Source organism: Xyrauchen texanus, chromosome 40, assembly GCF_025860055.1.
Source record: "Xyrauchen texanus isolate HMW12.3.18 chromosome 40, RBS_HiC_50CHRs, whole genome shotgun sequence".
NCBI classification, from domain to species: domain Eukaryota; kingdom Metazoa; phylum Chordata; class Actinopteri; order Cypriniformes; family Catostomidae; genus Xyrauchen; species Xyrauchen texanus.
In genome coordinates, this window is record NC_068315.1 from 11,626,059 (window position 1) to 11,649,666 (window position 23,608).

Sequence of the window (23,608 nt, forward strand, 5' to 3'; positions counted from 1 at the left end):
TCTATTTGTTTAAAATAGGTATTATGGTCAGACACACATTTCCTTATTTGATTAGTGATCTAGAACTAATGCAGAATCTGAAATAGTTTGTATTCATTTTATGACATAACGCTTCTTTGTTTTACATATACATATATATATATATATATATATATATATATAGAGAGAGAGAGAGAGAGAGAGAGAGAGAGAGAGAGGGGGGTTTCCAAGGTAAAATTTGATTTAAATACAATTTTGATAAAATTATGAATTTCAGATTAAAATGTTGGTGTCAGATTTTGGAAAACAGAATACCATTATCAAATACAATACTACCAAAACATTTACATCTGCTTGTTTATTTTTATATATCTTTTGCATGAGTAGTTTACATTATGCATTTATTATAAACACCTAGATCCTCATTATATGGATCTGCTCTACAGCCTGTCTCATATTTCTCATATTCAATACAATTTATCTCACAATCAACATACATAACTAAACTTTGTCCCAAGGGCAACATCTGCGTGAAACTGCCAGACACAACGCAAGAGAATACAACGAAACAACAAAAGCTCATCATAAATTTGGTTGATAGCTGTGTGTTACTGGATTTTGGCTAAGAAGAGTTGTGATGGAAAGAAAGATAGCTGTAGCTCAGGGAGAAACAAAACTGTCTTTGTTTGTGATTAGAGCTCTGGCAAAAGTAATTCTCTGAGATAGAATGGTGGCACAACAACAGTTAGTGAGGGAGAGTGAGGATAAAAATCGGAAGGTAACTCACTCTCACTCTCTCTCACTCTCTCTCTCTCTCTCTCTCTCTCTCTCCCTCTCTCTTTACACAGACACACTCTTTGTCAGTGTATTTGTCTTTCTCTCTCCCTTTTAGAAAGAGACAGAAGGGAGAGGTAACAGGCAGATCATTTACATGGTTAGTGGCAGAGGGAGGAAGAAAACTGTTGACTGGCCCGCCCACGCATGCCCCCTAGCCTTATAAAGAACCTCTAGAATAGGGAAGACCCACTAAGAGAGTCGAGCCAAGCACACGGAAAAGCACACTAATAGAGAGAGAGAGAGAGAGAGAGAGCATAATAAGACGCAACATACATGGATGACCCGGGAGGTGAGTCTTTCCTCTACCACTCGTACTTAAACACAAACATCACCATATTAGGTTTGTGGCAGGGTAGGCTGACATTTGGTCAGTGGTGCACAGAATAAAAAGTTGGAAAACACAATGCAAATTTTAAGGTAGAACATGTTTGGATCAGATTATTTGGAGCAGGATAACTGTTGGCACTAAACCATTTGAACTTTCTAAAAACATATGATTCAAAATACAACTGTAGGATCTGTTAGAATTAATGTTGGTGATGTATGTGTGGTCAATTATTTGTTAATCTTTGTGTGTTGACATCAGGCAGATCTTTAAAGGTTCATATGGTATATAGTTTACCACATGCTTTCTTTAGTGGTGCATTACAGATCTATGGTTTGTTGTTCACCAGACATCTAACTAATCTGTGACAGTAATTCTAATGACAAGATTAGCAATTGTTTGATTTGACTGATTAAATACTATAGTAGTGATGTGATCGGTTGTGAATGATATTATCTTATTGGAAACTTCAGGAGAACAATGCAGGTATGCAAATGTTTGCAAGCATGGACTATCAGTCAAACAGATAATTAAAAATGAACACCGATTTCATTTACGACTTCCAAGAAACCTATTATGGATCAGGGAAAAGTGACAGGATGATCCAGCATTGTTCAGTAAGAAATGAGATCCTACACTACATGGAAGTGACAAATGCAGGAATCCATGGCAGGCTGCAGAGTCGTCTAATGTATCCGTTGTCAGCATCTGTTCTTCATCAAAGCGCTTTAGCCGCAGGAGCCTGCAAAGTGTATTTGTGCAGGACTCAGATTTCCGGGACATCATCAAAGAAGAAAAAAGAGAGTAAGATTATTGCACAACATTAGAGGATTTCTTCCTGAGTGTGGGCAGGCCATCTAATAGCTGAGCAATCCTGAGCAACTAAACAGCATCTCTCCATTGTTGCCATGGCTTCAATTTAGTTTAGATTGCTTGAAGCTACAAAACTTCTCATGAAGTTAAAGGTGAAGTATCTTATCTTTAGTAAATCAGTCTGTGCTTAACGAAATTCAAAACACTGCCCTCAGTGGCCAAAATGGTAGATGTTGTTGGGGGTAGGGATAACTGTGAGCACGGCTGGACTGGTAATCTGGCATATCAGGCATTTTCCCGGTGGGCCGACACACTTTGAGGCCGATAGGGGGACTGGCCATCGGGAGAACCGAGCGGAAACAGGCCGAACGGGCCACGATAAGCTAGAATGAGCCGCCGCGTTATGCAGAACGAACCACAAAATGGCACCACGAGATGCAGAAAAGGACAGCGTACACCACCCCACTCAACCTTTGGGCCAGTTGCTATGTAAAATCCTGGGCCGATTACTCTTCCTAGTCCAGCCCTGCCTGTGAGCTTCATTTTCTGTGTGTGATGTCCACTGAAGGGCGCTAATAGCGAGTAGTGAAGCGAGTTGTTTTCAACAGTACAAGCTGTAATACTGCGAATACGATTTCCGAAGTATACTTTGGCCTTCACTTATAGTTGTCTCTGCATATTAAGCTTGGATAAAATATCTTAACATAAAAAATACACACTTCAGCTTTAAAGGGACATTTCCTCCCAAAATAAAAATTCTTACATCACTTACATACCCTCATGTTGTTCCAAAACTGTGATTTTCTTTTTTCTGTGGAACATAAAAGTAGATGTTAGGCAGAATGTTAGCCTCAGTCACCATTCACTTTCAATGCATCTTTTTCCACATAATGCAGTGAAAAGTTACTGATATTGGCTTTCTGGCTAACATCTACTTTTGTGTTCCATGGAAGAAAGCAAGTCATGAGGGAGAATAAATGATGATAGGAATTTTAATTTTGAATAAACATCTATTTAATCATCCACACTCTTTTTGACCTGCACGATACAAGGAATTATGGGAATGTTTCTGTTAGAAGATCCATTGTTTAAGTCTCGTGATAAATTGGGGAAACTTGAACTTACTTTGTGCCATCTTCCTCTCATTCCTCAACACCAATTTCCTTTAGGAAACTAAACTTCCTGTTGCTAACACAAAAAGGTCAGTGTAATTGTTTTTCATTATTGTTCCAGTCAAACTGAGGAAGTCACACCCCTCCCACACACAGGGTCTCTTTAACCAGCCTGGCTGGTGTGATTCTCTTGTCTTAAAAGGCCATTGCAAGATAAACATAAAAAAATGTGGTTTTATTAAGACAAATACTAGAAATAATAAGTAAAGGTGGTAGATATTTCACTCTTTGAGTTGAAAAAGGACACATAGGAAAATCATGAGAAATATAAATTGGTGGTCATTGACCCCTACACTGTGGTATACTGCATGCCATTGTAAATGGCTTGCATGCATAAAGAGCTCTGTAATCACACCTGTAATTCATGGTCTGAGGCCATTGAAGTCACACGAATCACTTTACCACTGATGTGACAGATGGCAGACTGTGGTCTACTTGTGATGATCACTATGAGAAAAATTGAAATGCACACTAGGTAGCTGGTCACTTGTTAAGTAACATAATACTAACAAATGATGAATGTTTAAAAATCAACTAAAAGAAACATTCGAATTAACTATGGATTCATCTTCACAGTTAAAATAGCTGAAACAAAGTTCAGCTCTTGATTTGACTCCTAAAGATAGATATGTTACCTGTCTGGCAGGCACCAGATGTAAATTATAGAGAGAAAAGATAAAATGCAGATACTACAAAGTACGTTCTAGATAGTAGATACATTAGAACATATCTACAGAGAAATTTTGTAGAAGTAGAATCTCTGAGCTGAAAATTCAGAATTTATGAAGTGATTTCTGATCTCTAGTGATCTTCCACCACAATTTACTCAGTAAAACTGATCAACACCTGGTAATAAGATTGAAGAGGCTGTAAGTTTGCCTAACATCTCGTTTTGTGCTGCATGGAAGAAAGTCATATAACATGAGTGAGAGTAAATGTCTTCATCCTTTTAGGGTGAACTATCCTTTAATTCAGTGTTTCCCAAACTGGGGTACGTGTACTGGGAGTACGTGAGGTGACAACTGGGTTTACAATTCTGAGATTTACCATTCTTTCAATTTCATCACAGTCTAAAATAACATTCAAACCCAGTTCATGTATTTCTCACTGGCAAAAATGATGTTTTGTGCCCTCTAGTGTATAAACACCAAAATGGTTGTGTCATAAAGTACAGATGAATATGCAATGAAATAACCCTATCTTTTGTGGTTAAATAAATGCGTCTACTCATGCGTCTTTTTTCGTCAGCCCAGCCCAGTGCTAGGTGACGTAGCTTAGTGATAGCAAGTAAAATACTTCCCTGTTTTCCTAGACTTGCACATGTCAGTCGTCCACGATTTTAGTTTAGTTTTTTTTGTTTTCTCGCAGTTTAAAACGTAATTTGTATTTAAGGTTAGATGCATAGGGAGTTTTGATACTGATGGTATAAGTTCAAAAGCTTTGATGACAGGTGTCAGACATTCAGTGCCACCAAATAATTTTCCGCATTCACATGCAGTAATTTTCACTCATATTTGCTTGCACGCTAGAGACCTGTTTTTACACAGTTGCATGATGTTTTTTCAGCAAATTAGCTCAACCTGTCAAATGTGACATAAAAGCACCTTGAGCTGACCACGCAATTGCACAGATACTTACTCTCAATGCTCGATTCAGCCGGCAATGCCAATGATACACAATTCCAGGCACAGAACCGAAGCTATTGTTGCATACGGGGGAAGTTTTCAAGTTATGCAGTTATATCATATCTAGCATTCCCATCTCAATCGGTAAGCCATTTAATCAGTATGTATATGAGTAATATAACATGTACAAAACATGCAATATAACATGTTTAATATAAGGGAGTTGTTTTACAAAGATAATTGTGTTAAACAGGCATATTTTCAAATGACCTTGTGTAAATGCTATCTATGCGTTAGAGAGGGGTACGGCCCTGATTACTTTTTTGTGCAGTATTTCAGCTATTTGTTTAATTCACTTAGCACCTGCAATCCAGTTTAACAATACTCTAAATGAGCTGTAATAGCCAAACTGGCAGCAAATACTCACTTTTTACAATTACTATACCTACATTTTTGCTAAATAATTTTTACATGGCTCATTGTACGTATTGCTGCAGTTTCCTGGTACAATGAACGCTAGAGGTGCTACAATAACTAACACAGAAATCGTTAGTGAATCGACAGATTATCAGTCCTCAAACACTTACTTTTCTTCCTGTTCCTCACACAATACTATCTTATAACATTAAAACATAGCACATTACTATAGTAAAACATTACTATAGCTCATAACCAACTACATTTACAAGCTTGTTTGAGCACAAACAAGTTGCACAGTAGCTCAACTGATCTGAGCGATGCACATGCGATACAAAGGTCTGGAGTATGAGTCCTGAAGAGCACATGAGTCGACACGTGAGATGAAAGTGTCATAGAAGTAAATGATGTGGTTGCTTCAGCAATTGCATTTTTCATATCACATTTGCTTTTTATGACATAATTGGTTATTAGGTTTAAGGTTTAGGGTAGGGAGGTTGGTTTCGTTGATTTAAAGCTTGAGAGAGCATTAACTGTTTGAGAGAAAACTTAACTTGCTTGAAACACCACAAAGGGGCCGTGATCCATGTAAGGAACCAAGTAACCATTTTGCAAAAATGTCACCATGAGTATTTAAATTAAACTATTGTCTTTTCAGTGCAACTAGCTTGTTATATTTAGCATCAAACCTTGTTTGTATTTGCCTGGTGCAATAAATGTTTAACACATTTTTTTTAAAAGAGATGTTTTTGAAAATTTTCAATTGATTATCATAGCAGCTGTCAATCATCAAATCCTTATCAAATGATAGAGAAAATTGTTATAACAAGTGCAGAATTTCAGTGTAGTCAAGTTTGTTACCATTATCTGATTTACTTCCTCTCTTTACTTCCTGAGTCAATTGTTGCACACAAAAAAAAACAGACAGCGCATGCTAAGAAAAACAAATGGTGATATCAGTCGGCACAATTTCATTCTTTGTAATTTCCCCATAGAGAGCATAGTGTTCTGAAGGAGAGAAAAAAGGACAAATAATGGAGATTATCTGTGATTATTTGTCCCCATTATTGCTCTGTTTGCAATGGAGATCAAAGTGGAGCTCTTAACCATTTTCCTCAAACCATAATGTTAAAAAGAGATTTAAACGGATAGTTCAACCCAAAATTGTTTACACGCCATCATCCAAACCCATTTGATTATCTTCCGTGGAACACAAAAGGAGACGTTAGGCAGAAGTTTAGCCTCATTCACTTTCACATCATGAAAAAATGATGCAATGAAAGTGAATGGTGAGGCATACATTTTGCCTAACATTTCAATTTGTGTTCCACAGAAGAAAAAAACATTCCTTTAATGTAATAGCATGGCACAAGAAGACTAGTCGAAGAAGTGTTCTGTCTTCATACCTGCTGGGAGTCTGCTCTTCTCCAGCATGTGTTTGTGCTGACAAGTTTATGTTGAATCCAAGATCACACTGGCACACGCTTCAAACATGCATGTGGCAATTGCTCACTCTTATACTGGAAATTCTGAGTGCATACTTAATAAACCCAGACACCACATATTTTCAGTTGACTTATTTCTGGTCTTTGCCAGTCTGTAAAACATAAAAAAAAAAAACATATCATGGGTAATCTAAGCCACTTGAGCTAAAGAGGCTTTTTGCCAGTCTCACTAAAACAGTATGATTGCTTTTAAATGGACTGGGTTTCAGTTTACACTATTAGATAATATGGTAAGCAAGGAACAATATATTGTATTATCTCTCTAAGAAAAGCCTCACACATATGAATGGGAAATGAATACTTCATTGAAGTGCATTATTACGGTACTGTTGGACTTTAATGACAACTTAAAATGCTACATCATGGTGAGATGATGTAAGGTCTCATCAGTGAGAGCTCTGGATCACCTAATGTTAGGGCACATTATTCACACATGTCACTTTTGGCTGATAGAGCTGTTTTAGGAATTTTGTTACCTAACAATTTGTTACCTAATATTGTTTAAACGCCAGTCAGTTTCACAACATACAGTTAACATACAGACTTTAAGATAACACTACATGGCCAAAAGTATGTGGTCATCTTAATACCACACCCATGTGCATTTGTGCACCCATGTGCATTTGAGCTTACTCAAGCATCTGAGGAATGTCAGTCATAAAAACTGATGTAACACGTTTAGTCACAGCTTTGGTGACTGTACAGTCTGATGAGACATTATTGATGATTTGCTCAAGCTGTAGGCCTACTTGCTCTCAGTGGACATACATGATGACAGTGTCTCAAATATGGCTGATCCATTAAGGAATTCATAAGAAACACCCCAAGTAGAATGAAAATCTGTTTACTTGAGAGCATGAGTGTTCAATGATGTCTCTTCTCAGTTGATGTGTTGATGTGTGATGCAAACATCCTTTGACAACTCTCGTTTTTACTAAGACACCTTTTTTTGTCTGTGCCTTAGATCAAGAGAAAATGCAACTTTCATAAGTTCTGTTACAGGGATTGTTCATCCAAAAATAAAAAATATCATTGATTACTCACTCTCTTGTTGTTCCAAACCCATATGACGTTGGAGATATTAAGCAAACATTTGCCTCAGTCACCATTCATTTTATACAATGTCAGTGAATCGTGACTGAGACCAAGGCCATAACCATGTCTTGAACATTGGGGGAGACCACATCATTTTGGGGGTGGGGGGTTGTGGGTGTTGAGGTCACAAATCTATTTTTTTTCACATAGAATTTCACATTGTACAAGACTTACATTTTTCGAACCATTACGTTTTTCCTGCAACAACTAAATGACAATTAGACAGCGGTGCATAATGAACTGTAGCAGAACAGCAACAAGGATATAAATTATTGAGGAGGACAATCTGACCATATCTGATTATGGGAGGGGGGGGGCTTCTGCCTTTAGTGGGTGAAAATCCAAAGAATACGTCAACTGGTGATTGGTTTTGGTCCCACATAAATTTCCATTTGGCAGATCTTCAGATGAAGCTAACTGTATCAGAGGTCAAATGTAATATTCCATATATGTAAAAGTTTGGGCTGTAAGAGGTTTATATTACCAACGCTTACAATTCAGAATTTTTATTACTGTAAACTGGTGGATGCAGTAAAACCAAGCATGAAAAACATAACAAAGATGATGTATCTGAATCTGTTATTCAAGCACAAGGCTAGATCTCAGTGTTTGTTTGAAAAAAATAATATAAAATACAATAGTCATCAGCAGGGTAAGTTTTCCTTAAACTGTATCTCAGTATGATGAGGAGGAGGGTGTGACCTGGTCGTGAGGGTGCACGGCTGGCACTGAGTCAACTAATCATAGCCAGAGAGATAATTTGGGGGAGAGAGAGAGAGACACACGCGGTCGCTGTGTGTGTGAATGCGTGTTTTCAGTTGTTTTAAGTTGAGTTTGTCATTAAAGTTTACGTTGACTTTTCTGCTGGTTCCCGCATCCTATTTGCCCATCCTTTACCTGTTACACTCAGTATGTGCAGTACAACATGGTGTGTTTAGTGCTGCACTAGATCTGCCTAGTCTGCTCAGTCTTTTCATGAGGAATAGACATTTCTATTTGTTTTTAATCTGTCTATAAAAATCTGGAGCTATATACTGTATCTATATTGATGTGGCTTGGGTAACAAACTACAGACAAGCTATGTTACATTCTCTTGCAAATACAATACCATTGTTATGTTAGTTACATTTTGTATTCTACACAAGATAGTAACATTACCGATTTATCTGGAATACAACTGAGTGTTTTCATTGTGTCCAGCAACAGTGCTTTCGTAATAAACAGACTTTCAATTAGGGGAAGGATACAAAGAATAAGGAACCTGAAACAACACAAATAATCATGAACAGAACATGATTGATTTCCACTGGGAGTCATTTCAGAGCAGTTAAAGGGAAACTTCGCCTAAAAGTGAAACTTTCTCTCATCATTTACTCACCCTCATACCAAACCAGATGTGTATGACTTTCTTTCTTCTGTAGAACACAAAGAATAAAGAATGTTAGAAGAATGTTTCAGCAATGTAGGTCATTTCAATGCAAGTGAATAGTGACAAAAAAAAAAAAAAGCAGATAAAGGTATTATTAAAGTATTTCATACAAATCCATTAGTTTAATCAATGTCTTCTGAAGCGATCAAGTCGGTTTTGGGTGAGAACAGACCAAAATGTAACTTTTTCACAGTACATATTGTTATTGCAATCTCTAGGCACGATCGTGATTTCAAGCTTGATTACGTTTCATTGTGCTGTCGCATGGGCAGAGCACTAGATGGTGCTATAGGAAGTGTAATCGAGCTTGAAATCATGATCGCCAAGGAGACTGCTGTCAAGATATAAAGTGAAAAAGGAGTTATATTTTGGTTTGTTCTTAACCAAAAAAATACATAGAGATATTCTTCAGAAATTCTTCTAAAAATTTTTTTTTTGTATTCTGCAGAAGTAAGAAATACACATCTGGGATGGCATAAGGGTGAATACATTTTCATTTAACGGAGAACTCTCCCTTTAAAGGACACTGGTGAATTGGGTGGAACATGTCATCTGCTACATGCCTTAAATGCAGTGCATGAAGTTAAAGGGATAGTTCACCCAAAATGTAAAATGATGTTGTTGTTTAGTTGCCCTCATATCACTTCCAAACCTGTGTGACTTTTTTTCTTCAGTGGAACACAACAGGAGAAATTTTGAACAATGTTATTGCTGATTTTTCCATACAATGAAAGTAAATGGGGACTGAGGTTTTCAGTTATATTCTGCCTAAAATATCCTTTTGTTTTCCACAGAGAAAAGAAGGCCATACAGGTTTGGAGTAACATTAGGGGCAATGTCAGGGATTTGGGTGTAAATGATTTATATTTTTTTGTTGGACCTATCCCTTTAAGTGGTAAACAGTCAGAGTTATTTCTGTCTATATTCTATGATCAGTTTAACACTTACCTTTAAAATTAATGATAACTATTGCGTAAAAAAAATATACAAAAAAATACTACATGGTATTATCTTTTGGATTAATCCTTTCATGCATGGTGTCCTCATATAATGACAGTTCCATAACTTGCCATTAAACTAATTTGCTGTGCAATTTCAGGTAATAAAATAAGTATTTTTAAAGTTCATGCAATAAAATAGTTAGATTAAAGCTTCAGATCGTTTTAATAAATGTACCCCAACACTTAAATCTTGGCCACTGACTTGCATGCCAAAGACAGACTTTTTGTTTAGTTTGTTTAACTGAGTCTGTATGCAGCTCATGCAGGCACTCAAAAGTGCCGATCCCCAAAAGGGGTGTTCTAGGGAATTCCGCTCACTGGCACATGTGACGTCACTGCAAGCATGGCTCCACATACAAAATGGGTGTTTTCACCCAAATTCACATTCATATACTCTTGTATGGCAAGAAGAGATACGCGCATGTGTGTAAATGATCTTACACTGAAATTACGTTGAATGCAAGTTCGCACGACCAGTGGAATCTCCACTGTGGAAAATTAAAACTCAGTTTGTTTGGAAGTTACCGCATAAACCACGGCAGTTGTTTTCTTCCGTGCCGCCGACACAGCTCTGTCTGCAGCACATGAAATGCTGATATTCTGCGGTGTCCTGATGGGTAGGTGAAAAGCGCAGCGAGGAGCACTGATTTAAAATACATAGGTGGATCATGCACGAATCGTGTCTTATGCTCTACTTTCTGCCTTACTAATTTGAACTCGTCAACAGAGCAACCTTATTAGAAGTGGCTATAGCCTATTGGACTTTTCAAGAACTGTTTTCAGAACCATAAGAACGGAAGTAAACTAACCATTTAGGCTACGTGATAGGCTTCAAGATGATTATTATGTAGCCTATTGATGAAGAATAAAAGAGCATTCAAACTGGTGACACTATAGATTCAAAATGTAGCCTAAGGTAAATTGTATGTTATCCTAGCAACCCAAAAGAGATTATAATGTTTTATAGGCTACACCCGTTTCTTCAGGCGTTTGTTAAACAACATTTAATATCATGTAATGTGGAAACGAACTAATTTATCGATATTACTTAATAAACTGGATGTTTATCACTTACTTTGTAAATCTCCGAGTGTCGACATTGTGTGACATCATGTAGCTACCTTCATCTCAGCGAAATCGAAGTTGAGAATTTCTGCACGAGCCTCTAAGTTGTAATTCTTACTTAAAGATGCATTTCATTGCACTTTTCCTAGTATGAATTTGAAAAATCTACTTTTCAAAACTTGATCTGACACTGAATGTTCAAGCAGCCTAATTTACACTTATAAAACTCCTGATGTTGCTATAACAACGCAAAAAGCACTTACCAACTTACTTGAACCATTTCTTGCCCTCCTTACCTGTTTAATAAATTAAGCAATAACACAGTCACTCACGTTTTTAAATCCATAAGAATCTCTTTCTCAATGGCAATAACAGCCGTGATGACAGCGGACTCGTCAGCAAGATCTCGCACTCTTTGCTTTCAAATGACATACATCACTTAAAGTGTGATTGTGTCACTCAAGGCCAGCTAGAAGGCCTTGGCCGGGACATATCCTAAAGATTACACCCACCAAGAACAAATAATCAATCTGATTGGCTGTTGAATCTGACATTAGACGTCTATTAATTTGCACTGTTGAAGGATTCTGTGGACATTCTGAAGGCTTAGTGGGGTGGAGCTCAGACTCACCTGCTGCTTCAGGCATGTGATTTGTGAAACAGTTGTCACACATGTTTGTAAGCATCAAGGAATAAATACTGACTGGATAAACTTTTTGTTTTCTCTATTTGTTTGTAGATTAATTAAGAATGGAAAGCGATTAAATATGTACAGGCACAAAGGTGATTGAGAATAAAAGAATGAAAAATATGTATTTATTTGGCATGTTAGGCCAACAGCTGTGCTGGCCCTGAGAATGATAATATATATATATTATAATAATGATTTTTAAAATGACAAGGGAGGTGTAACCGTCAAGTAAAAGGTATTAAATATTTTTTTTTTTTTTTGTTAAGAAAAAAATACTAAAAGATTATTCCACTACTTGTTTATTTTTTCAAGAATTTCAGCTTTTATTTATTTTAATGTCTCTGGTGGTTACTCTATTTATGTAGACATTTTTGAATTTAAACACCTGAAAAATCTCAAAATGACTTTGAACTCTGTGAAGTGCATTTTTACTGTAATTTTGAATAAACAATAGACCCGGACAAAAAAAATTAGCTCACATCAGTGGCCTATTTGTCTTGATCAGTAAAATAAATCAGACCAAAATACACATCATGAAAGGCCTCTTAAAGGGCTTTCTTGTTTAAACAGTGGTCAGACAGTTGTAATACACAGTTGTGACGAGGAGGAGGGTGTGGCTGGGCCATGAGGGTACACGACCGGCACAGTGTCACCTAATCAGCAGGAGAGAGAGATAAAGGGGAGCCAGAGACACCAGTGAGAGAGAGACACACAGAGTTATGTTTGTGTGTGTCTTTTATGCTATGTTGAAGCTCATTTGTATCACTAAAACTTAATGTTGACTGCTCAGTCGGGTCTCAGCTTCCTCATTTCCAGACCAAACAGATGTCTTTTACATTTGGTACCGTAACACTGGAAGGAGGTAGAGCACACTGTCTGGGAGAACTCGCCGCTGCTGTCTTCCAGAGGGTGGAGTCATCATTGCCGTCCGCCAGGGGACAGAGGGGTCGTTGCCGTCCACCAGGGGACAGAGGGGTCGCTGCCATCTGCCAGGAAGCAGAGGAACCGCTGCCATCTGCCAGGAAGCAGAGGAGCCGTTGCCGGCTGCCAGGGGACGGATGACCTGTTGCCGTCTGCTGGGTCATGGAGGAACTGCTGCCGTGCCCCAGGGGGTGGAGTGGCTGAGGACCAGTGGACAGCGTGTTCAGGACCAGCGAGCAAGCTTTTCTCTCTCTCTCGTGCTCTCTCTCTGTATCTCCCCCTCGCTCTTTCTCTTCTCTCTCCCTCGTCCCTCTCAGGGTCCAAGGAGGTGGGGAAGACCTGCTGGCAGAAGGATGGCTGGAAATGCAACACCTCCCCTCCAGGAAGGGAGGGAAGTACGTCAAGCCGGAGGTTTCCCTGGCCTGAATCTGTTGGTGGAGGAGTTTGAGGAGGAGGAGGGCGTGGGGAGCCAGAGATTGAGACTCACGGAGTTATGTTTGTGTGTGTCTTATTTTTTGTTGATGTTCATTTGTATCATTAAAACTATGTTGTCTGCTCAGCCAGGTCTCATCTTCCTCCTTTCCAGACAAACAGAGGTCTTTTACACCAGAAAATGCACAATGCCATGGCTTCAAGCCTGGTTTGTTTTTAAAATGACAGTATGGGTAACCTTTTGTTTATTTTTAATATATATATATATATATACACCTCACAAAGCCCTGACCAAGGCAAGGCATGAATCCAGCTAATCTTGCCAAAATAAATAAATAAATATGTACAATTTTTACATAAAAAAAATGTATTGGGAATAGTAAAAATGGATTAATATCCTGAATTGAATGCAGAATTGAGATTATATTGACAGCAGCTCCTACAGTTGTTAATAATTAAAAAGGGTATAAGATTCTTTAATATTTCTGTGAAGGATGAATGTAAAAACTATTTGTCTTTTTAAACATTAACTTCTGTAATAGTTTATTCTTTGGATAACTTATTATTTTCTTTCACTCTATACCTAACACTATAAATTAATAAATTAAACAAATAGCCTGAGAAAATATGAACATTTTTGATAAATGCCAACCTGCCTTCATTATTTTACTCTGTTCAGAGGTACAAGTGAGGAACCCATGCCACAGGCCATTGTTCATCTTTCTGACTGTTGTTATTTCCCTGGGAATCATTACAATGGTGTCAATTTCTGTTGTTCAGAACAAGCCTTTACTTCAGAAGTACAAGGTATGAACCAATCACTATGAGTAATTAAAGAGTTGACACCAGATTTGTATAGTTTAGAACATTTCACTGATGAAATCTATGTAATCTATACAGTATGGGATTGTTTTGGATGCTGGATCCTCCCATACTTCTGTGTTCATCTATGAATGGCCAGCCGAGAAGGAGAACAACACAGGCATGGTAAAGCAGAAACACACCTGCAATGTGAAAGGTACATGATCCCTAATTTTACTGTGCAGTATTCAAGATCTAATGTCATATGGATTGTATTGCAATAGCACTGATGACTCAAAGAACACTTATGGCTACATTACTGTTTTTACCCGGTTTTGACTTTTCTTTTCTTTAATATTCATGTTATGTTTGGTGTCTGAGATACACCAAGGTCATTTAATAGCTTGAAATATCAGGCTGAAAACTTCTAACTGCTTTAATTTGAATTATTGCTTTTTTTTTGTCAAATTGACCCCAAACAGAAGCAACGTTACTATATTGGATAGAACCCTATTCTAAAATATGCATGCCTACTTTGTTATTATAAAGAGTCAATGATTCAGTAATCATCAGTTAATTTTTTTGTTTTTGATTGGGTTATGAACAGTAAAATAATTTGAAGGGAAACATGAGTTTAATTTTAAAGTCAAAGAAGTCAATATCAAAAGTACTTGAGGGTTAAGAACCCTTTAATATGTTAATAATAGTTCAACATCACATCATTTCTAAAAGCACTTTCCATATTTAAAAGGCCTATGGGCAAAGTCTGAATGGGTGTTCTGAGAAACTGGTTTCTGTGCGTGCTGCTCTGTTTCCCCTGTAGGCAAAGGCATATCCAGTTACTCAGCTAACCCAGAAATGGCTGGCACATCACTGCAAGTGTGTATGGAGGAAGCCAAGCAGATAATACCTGCATACAGACACAGGGAAACACCAGTATACTTGGGGGCCACAGCAGGCATGCGATTGCTCAAGTAATTACTTCTCAATACTGTTAATGTCAGCCATGAATAAAAGTGGGAGCGTATTTATTTCATTTATTTATTTATTTATTCAGAAATAAGGGGGTTGAGAATAATTCTGAAAACACAAATGTCAAACTGAGAAACTTTTAGTAAGATTTAAAAATCAATTATATATTTTATTTTCAAACCACACTCATGACAAGTCGTAATACTAGTACGAGATGGCAGAATCATGAGAAATCGTACAAGTAGACTCGTGCAAACACATGCAACTTTTAATCCCATAGAGAAAAAGAAACAAATCAGCGAGTGATGTTATTGTATTTTTTTACCGAAACCTGAACCTAAAAATGTAAGTGTAAACCCTTAACCAGACCCTAAACCTATCCATGATTTTAATAGGAAAACAACTTTACATGTAAGAAAGAATCAGGTGTGGACGAGAAAAAATTATCATATTACAGGTTATTGATATACACCAGTCATTTGTATTGTATAAATAAATATGGAATGTGTATCCAAATTTGTTCACAGACCTTTCCTTTCTTAAAAATAAAATGTTGGATGGGAGGCTAGCTAAAATATGATGCCTGTATTGTGTTGATTTTAAATTCAGTTTGTCTCTAAAGAAATAATTGTCATACCTTTTCATATGAGCCAAGTTTTACAATATCTTACAACTTATTATCATAAGTTGTCATGAAACTATGTTGGAGTGTACAGTGTCCATAATTTAAAAAAATACAAGTATCGTTGCATTTGATAAGAAACTACAAACCTAGTGACATCTTAAAACATATAATGTTTGCCCCTTTCTCAAAAATATGTTAACTTCACACTTTACATGGTGATTTTCAGTGGATGCATGAAGTCAGTTCCTTTCAAGTTCACACAGGTATCATAGCAGAGTAACCACGAATGTAGTTACTGTATATATTTACTTAACATACCTATGGTCATGTTCCTTTTCCACTTTGCTTAACGACCAGAAAGTGTCCAAAAACCTTTTGTCTTAATTTTGTACAGTATATCTATTTCTTTATTTCAATCCAATCAAACTTCTTTTTGTGAAATGTCTTTGAAACGTGTGCTTTTGCTATCATTCTTTAAGATAAATGCCACTTGCTTATTGCTGATATTGTCCTATCTAATCCAATAATATGAATTCATTTTTATAATATGCCTTAATTGTCCAAATACTTTATGGTGTCTTTGTGTGTTACATAAAACTTTGAATTTGAAATTGAATGGCTGAAAACTCTGTCAATGAATAATAATATTTATTTTCTCAAGGATGGAGAATGAAACAGCCTCAGGAAAGGTACTAGACTCAGTAGCGCATTCTCTGCAAATGTACCCATTCTCCTATCAGGGAGCTCGTATCATTTTGGGCCAAGAGGAGGGAGCTTTCGGCTGGATCACTGTTAATTACCTCAGTGAAAACTTGAGAAAGGTATAGTGATTGTATCTAAGAAATATGTTCAGTTGTATCTTGAACATTGTGCACTTGATGCATCTCAAAGTAATTATTCTGTTTGTTTCGTGAGTGTGCTTTTCATGCAAGATTTTATTTTGATCTTGCAGCCCACTGGGACCCTTGGCGCTCTGGACCTTGGTGGGGCATCTACTCAGATAACTTTTGTACCTAAACATGAAATTGAATCAGACAACAATTCTATTAACTTCAGGCTGTATGGAAATGATTATCACCTATACACCCACAGCTTTCTCTGTTATGGGAAGGACCAGATTCTAAAGATTTTCATGGCTGAAAAATTACGGTCAACATTTGTGGTTAATAAGGTAAAGACAATGCTTATTGTTCAATTTAAACTTTTGATCAAATTGTGCGTTGAGTCACAGGTCTGTTCTGATCAAACAGCAGGTAAAGAAAACAATGCTAAATGCAAGTAATAAAACACAACTAACCATTATCATGCATAGTTAGTAGTATAGCAAAATAAAAACGCTTACCAACTTTTAAAAGGGAGGAGAAAACTCTTCCCTTATTTTTTGTTGTCAACATCATAAGCTTTGCATCCAATCAAACTCTATTGTATTTTGGCATAAATACATGAGAAGAGTGTCATACTCAGAGTTGTGTTTTTTTTCAATAGGTTATATTCAGAAGAAATTTAGAAAGTTCCATTTTAAATAGAAAGTTAAATTTAATGTCACCCTAATTAAAAATATATCAGGTGATATTATTTAATTCGGCAATCAGTTTCAAAGTAGTTTCCCCATCACTAGTGCTAGTTGTTATACTAGAAATTATTGGATGCTTGTAAATCATCAATTCTGTGATGTGTTGAGTCGCCACTTTGTCTTTATGTAATATCTAGGTCCTGAAGCAGAACCAATTGTACAGACCTTATATATATAGACCTATAAGACCTACAGTCTTATATTCTTAAATGTTTTTTTTTTCCCCCAAGACAGGCCCCATTGAGATAAAGGACCCTTGCTTCCACCCTGGATATAAGGTCAACAAGACATTTCAGAGTCTCTTTGACACCCCCTGCATAGAAGAAGTGAATACCTTGCCAAATAAAGATTTAATCCATGTGGGGTTGGGTAATTGGTCGATGTGCCAACAATCAGTGAGAAAGGTTTTTAATACCACCATTTGTAAATACTCAAGATGCTCTTTCAATGGTGTTTTCCAGCCTTCTGTTGATGGAAACTTTGGGGTAAGAAACAATGCAGATTGCTTGAATGAATGAAGTTAATCATAGCTAGTTGCAAGTCATGGTTAATTTTCTTGTCTCCCACCCGTTCCAATCTCTAGGCTTTTTCTGCTTTCTACTTTGTAATGAACTATTTGAATCTGACAACTGACACGTTAGACAATGCAAAGCAGAAACTGACAACATACTGCTCCATCCCATGGCAAAAGGTAAACTGATTTATTTTCTATCTTCAAAAGATGTTAAAATCTTTTCGGGGCAGGATGTCTAAATCTGAACTCATCTGACTTTTGTAGATTGTAGAAAATCATCCTAATATAAAAGAGAAGTATCTTGCAGAATACTGCTTCTCAGGAACCTACATTCTGACTCTTCTGGAAAATGGATACAACTTCACCTCTAAGAACTGGAAAGACATCCAATTCATTAAGAAGGTAAACATGGCGTGAATTAATTCATGCTCTACTAAGGGGCAAATAACTAAACAGTTGCACTTTTTCCTGTGTTATTTCAGTGCAAAACTGGTTTCTTATCCACTAATTAATAACAATCCATCTTCACCATGGATTTTTCACTTTCATTGAAAAAACAATCCTCTATTCTATGTAAATTAGGCAAATTACAGATAGGTATAAATGAAAGCTAAATTTAATTTCAAGAGATGTTAGGGTACAGTGTAGTGTACAGCCCCAGTTAAGTATGCTAAAAGGGATATTTCATCCAAAAATGAATATTCTCTCATTATTTACTCACCCTCATGATATCTCAAGTGTGAATGACTTTCTTTCTTCACCAGTACACATTTGAAGAAAAAAAGAATAATATCTCAGCTCACTAGGTCCTTAAAATTCAAGTGGATGGTGATCTGACATTTGAAGCTCTAAAAATCACAGATAGTCAGAATGAACGTCATTGATACGACTCCAGCGGTTAAATGAATGTCTTCCAAAGCGATACAATTGCTTTTCGTGTGAAAAAATATAAAAATTTAATTACATTTGAACTATAATCCAATGCTTTGGGTAAACTTCACGAGAGGGTAGAGTCCAAGCGGTCTCTCGTATGATGTATTCACGTTGGAATGTTACAGATGTAATCTCATGTTCTTCTCTCAGTTGAAACATCCAGGATAATCATACAAATGCACCATTGCGAGTAAAAAAACAGATAAACTGTGCTGGGTGGTAGTAATTAGTACATGTTATCTGGATTATGTAATCAGATTACAAAAATCAAGTACTAGTAATAGGATTCAATTACATTGTAATATACACGTAAAAAATTAATTTATTAAAAAATAAAAAAAAATTATTTCTTCGTGTTTTCTGAAGAGAGGGGGAGGGTTGTGTGTATTGCACTCAGGGCTGGACTGGTAATCTGGCATACGGGCATTTTCCAGGTGGCCCGACACACTTTGGGGCTGATCAAGGGTGGACTGGCCATCGGGAGAACTGAGCGGGCTGGTGGGTCGGCCTTGAAACGGGCCGAATGGGCCGCGATAAGTTAAACGAGCCACCGCGTTATACAGAATGGACCACACAAAACGGCACCGCGATATGCCGAAAAGGCCCACAACAAAAATGTGCAGCAATATGGAACAAAGCCCATCGCTCTACTGTTGCTGCTGAGTCCACTGCATGAAACTTGACATAAAACTTGACACAATTGTTCCTTGTGTGATCGGTGGAACTTTGCTGTTTGAAAATATTCTACTCTTTTAGAATATTTTTGCTGTTCAAACGATAATATCCCGCACCTCAGCTTTTGAATAGGTGATTGACTGTAAGCAGTAAGGGTTAAAAGTGTTTGTTTTTTGGTCATTAATGTTCATTATGTTGCTATTCTTTTATGCACTTAAAATTTATTAGATTTTTCATTGTTTCAGTGTCATGCACTGTCATATCTGTTAGATTTAATGTTTATTCATGTAATGTTTAATACACTTTGTCATAAAGAGCTCTTTTAGTGAGGCTCTTTTTGTTGGTAATAAAGAACGGAATACGTTTTCTTCCTCTTTGTACGTTTATATAAAATAAAATTAGGTTGAAAGTAATCCTAATGTAATCCAAAAGTAATAGGATTAGATTACTCTAAAATGTAATCTACGAGATTATGTTATTGATTGCATTTTTTTTCATGTAACCTGTAATCAGTACCGGAATACAATTCACAAGTAATCCGCCCAGCACCGCAGATAAATACAGAACTAAACCAAAACCAACAAAGCTACTGTACAGCATTCCTCCTACTCACTTGTAAACAGCACTGCTCTTCCATGTATGTCGCACATGCTTCAGTTCTCAAATGTCTCTCATTCCAAAGTGATTAGCTCACATGTGCATACCGCTGCTGACCGGTAATTGTCTTCAAATGTGTTCTGGTGAAGAAAGAATATCATATATAACTGGGATATCATAAGGGTGAGTAAATGATGATGCATTTTTCATTTTTGGTGAGCAATCCCTTTAATTAGTCTACTGCATTCTCCACAACTACCACTCAGAGGCAGCATGCAAGATGGGCAATGGTGCCAGGCAAATAGCATTCAGCAAATTTTGTAACCGTGTATGTACTGTTATCTGATTTGCATAATTCTATAGTCAGTTAGTTGCTAAAACAACGCAGATATTGCATCCAAATAAATAAGGCTATCATCATTTAATTCTAAGTTAATTCCTCAACAGCCTTAATTTATTTCTCCTCTTACAGAATATGTGGATAAATATGTGTGTGAAATAAGACTGTGTTGAGAGGTGTGTTGATGATTGTAGTGCTGACAATCTCTCTATCTCCCTGTGCAGATAGGAGAAAGTGATGCAGGCTGGACTTTGGGTTACATGCTAAATCTGACCAACATGATCCCAGCTGAAGCTCCAGATACACCTTTGATGCCTTACGGGGGATATGTCACATTTATGCTCCTCTTCTCACTTCTAATATTATTTCTCTTTTTTATGGCCTATATGTACTTCTGTCGATCCACTAGGACAACCCAGAAAGACATAATTTAGCTCAACCAAGACGGGCTACTTTGTTGTGCTCTCTTAGCAGTGAATGTTTATTTCTGCAGGATGTAATCTGTAAAATCCAAAACCAAGTGTTGGCTCAATTTAAAGTGATTGTTCATGCATAAATTACGATTCTGTATTATTCACTAAACCTCATGTGTTTCCAAACCTGCATGACATTCTTTCGTCTATGGAACACAAAAGGAGTCACCAGTCACTATTCACTTTCATTTAATGGAAAAGAGCAGTTTCAACATTCTTCCGAAATATTCCTCTTGTGTTACACATTATTATTAATGACACGAACAACATAAACGACAGCTGAATTTTCATTTCTGGGTGAACTAAAACTTCAAGGTTTTACATTTCAAAGAATTTGGACGTCATACCTCATGTGAAGCATAACCTGGCTTAAGGAGAGTTATGAGTTATTCGTTCCATTGGAACAGAAGGGGCACCAGATGGAAGGGGAGTTTTTCTTTTCTATTCCCATTATTTTGTGTGTGTGTGTGTGTGTGTGTTTTTATGACAACTTCAGGTTGCCTCTGAAAATCTCTTGGAAGCAGAGGTTTGAACTTTAGGGAGCTGGGTCAATAAGGTTGCAAAGCTTCCTTAAAGAACTGAAGGAGCACCAGATGGAAGGGGAGTTTTTCTTTTCTATTCCCATTATGTTGTGTGTGTTTTTTTATGACAACTTCAGGTTGCCTCTGAAAATCTCTTGGAAGCAGAGATTTGAACTTTAGGGAGTTGGGTCAAGAAGGTTGCAAAGCTTCCTTAAAGGAAATGTGCACTGACGCAGAGTACGCTATATTGTGTGCTTTTAAAGGAATATACCAGGGCAAGTTCAATAAACAGCATTTTTAGCATAATGTTGATTACCTCAAGAATTAATATCCACTTGTCCGTCCTTTTTTAAAAAAAAAATCAAGTTTAGAAGTGAATGGGGCCAATGTTTGGCGGGGTTTAAATGCAGAACTAATAGCTTACAATTTTATAAAAGCTCTTACATTACTTCTGTTAAAACACATTTATTATTTGAGCTGTAAAGTTGTTTAAATCATTGTTTACTGGGATAAAAGTTTACAGCCTATATCACCATGTTCACAAAGTTGTAGAAATTGGATACAACTTTACAGAGATAGGTTAGTAAGTGATTTTATCACACTAAAATCATGTTAACATACATATTGTTTACATCTTGTGGCTATAGTTTTGAAATATGGAGTACTTGACTTGTATTAAACCCGGAATATTCCTTTAAATCTTTAATTAATGCTTCCTAAATCTATTTGACTCTTTTAGTCATTTTAAATATATACATTACATTTATGCATTTGGCAGACGCTTTTATCCAAAGCAACTTACAGTGCACTTATTACAGGGACAATCCCCCCAGAGCAACCTGGAGTTAAGTGCCTTGCTCAAGGGCCCAACAGTGGCATCTTGGTGGTGCTGGGGCTTGAACCCCAGACCTTCTGGTCAGTAACCCTGAGCCTCAACCACTGAGCCACCACTGCCACGAAATGAGCTGCATTATGGTCAGATGGATATCACAGAGTTAAACACAATAAAAGCTTCCAGCATAGCATATTTTTATTATAAATTGAAAATTGGGGACTATGTTATTAGGTTGCCTTGGCATGGTTTTTGTCTATTCCTGTGCTTACCGTTCCTTGCTTTTTAGTGCGTTTATTTTATCATACCACAGTATAACAAGAGAGTTAATATAATCAATAATGCTTCAAATAGTAGCTCATGTCTGCTTCTGTAAGGCACATTCTGTGTGTGAAAATACTGTGTATGGCACTGAAATATGTAAAATAATGTGAACTCTGATTTTGTTTTTATTTAAACAACAACTGAAGCACATTTCTATATTAAATTGGCAAAATATTATTTGTGATGTGTATATCGATTTTATGTGTGTGTGTGTGTGTGTGTATATATATATATATATACACTGATCAAACACAACATTAAAACCACCTGCCTAATATTGAGCACCAACCTGCATTTCAGAATAGCATTCTGAGATTATATTCTTCTAACCACAATTGTACAGAGCGGTTATCTGAGTTACTGTAGACTTCGTCGGTTTGAAACAGTCTGGCCATTCTCTTTTGACCTCTCTCATCAACAAGGCTTTTCTATCCGCAGAACTACCGCTCACTGCATGTTTTTTGTTTTTGGCACAATTCAGAGTAAAATCAAGAGACTGTTGTGTGTGAAAATCCCATTTCTGATGTGAACATTAACTGAAGCTCTTGACCTATATCTGTATGATTTTATGCACTGCTGCAACACGATTGGCTTATTAGATAATTGCATGGATTGTTGTTGGTGCCAGATGGGCTAGTTTGAGTATTTCTGTAACTGCTGATCTCCTGGGATTTTCACACAAAACAATCAATAGAAGTACATTTTGTATGGTGAAAGTGAGCAGCAGTTCTGTGGATGGAAATGCCTTGTTGATGAGAGAGGTCAACAGGGAATGGCCAGACAGGTTCGAACTGACAAAATCTACGGAAACTCAGATAACCGCTTGTGGTGAGAAGAAGAGCATCTGTTTGGTGCTTTTTTGGTGGCACGAGGGGGACATACAATATTAGGCAGTAAAATGTAGATTTTAATGTTGTGGCTGATCGCTGAATATATCTATCTATCTATATATATATATGATGAAGGTCCATATAGCAAGATTGCGAGTGTGATATTGCTTATATACAACAGTTCAACGAACAAGTACATTTAAAAACATTGGGAAAAACTGAGTACGGTCATAAAAACTACTTTATTACGCGACTGATCAGAATCTGCCGTTGCTGGTTCAAAACAAATGA

The 23,608-nt window shown here is 36.9% G+C and overlaps 1 protein-coding gene across 1 annotated transcript; it reads left to right on the top strand.

The window, feature by feature from the left end:
• Positions 1-1,014: 1,014 nt before the first annotated feature.
• LOC127633885 (ectonucleoside triphosphate diphosphohydrolase 1-like) lies at positions 1,015-22,664 on the top strand. The gene is made up of 10 exons (XM_052113259.1): positions 1,015-1,105; positions 13,987-14,114; positions 14,208-14,325; positions 14,932-15,082; positions 16,367-16,526; positions 16,658-16,876; positions 17,509-17,763; positions 17,862-17,969; positions 18,057-18,194; positions 20,562-22,664. The coding sequence occupies exons 1-10, from the start codon at positions 1,090-1,092 to the stop codon at positions 20,769-20,771; spliced, it is 1,503 nt and encodes a 500-aa protein (XP_051969219.1). The 5' UTR covers positions 1,015-1,089; the 3' UTR covers positions 20,772-22,664.
• The last annotated feature ends 944 nt before the right edge of the window (positions 22,665-23,608 follow it).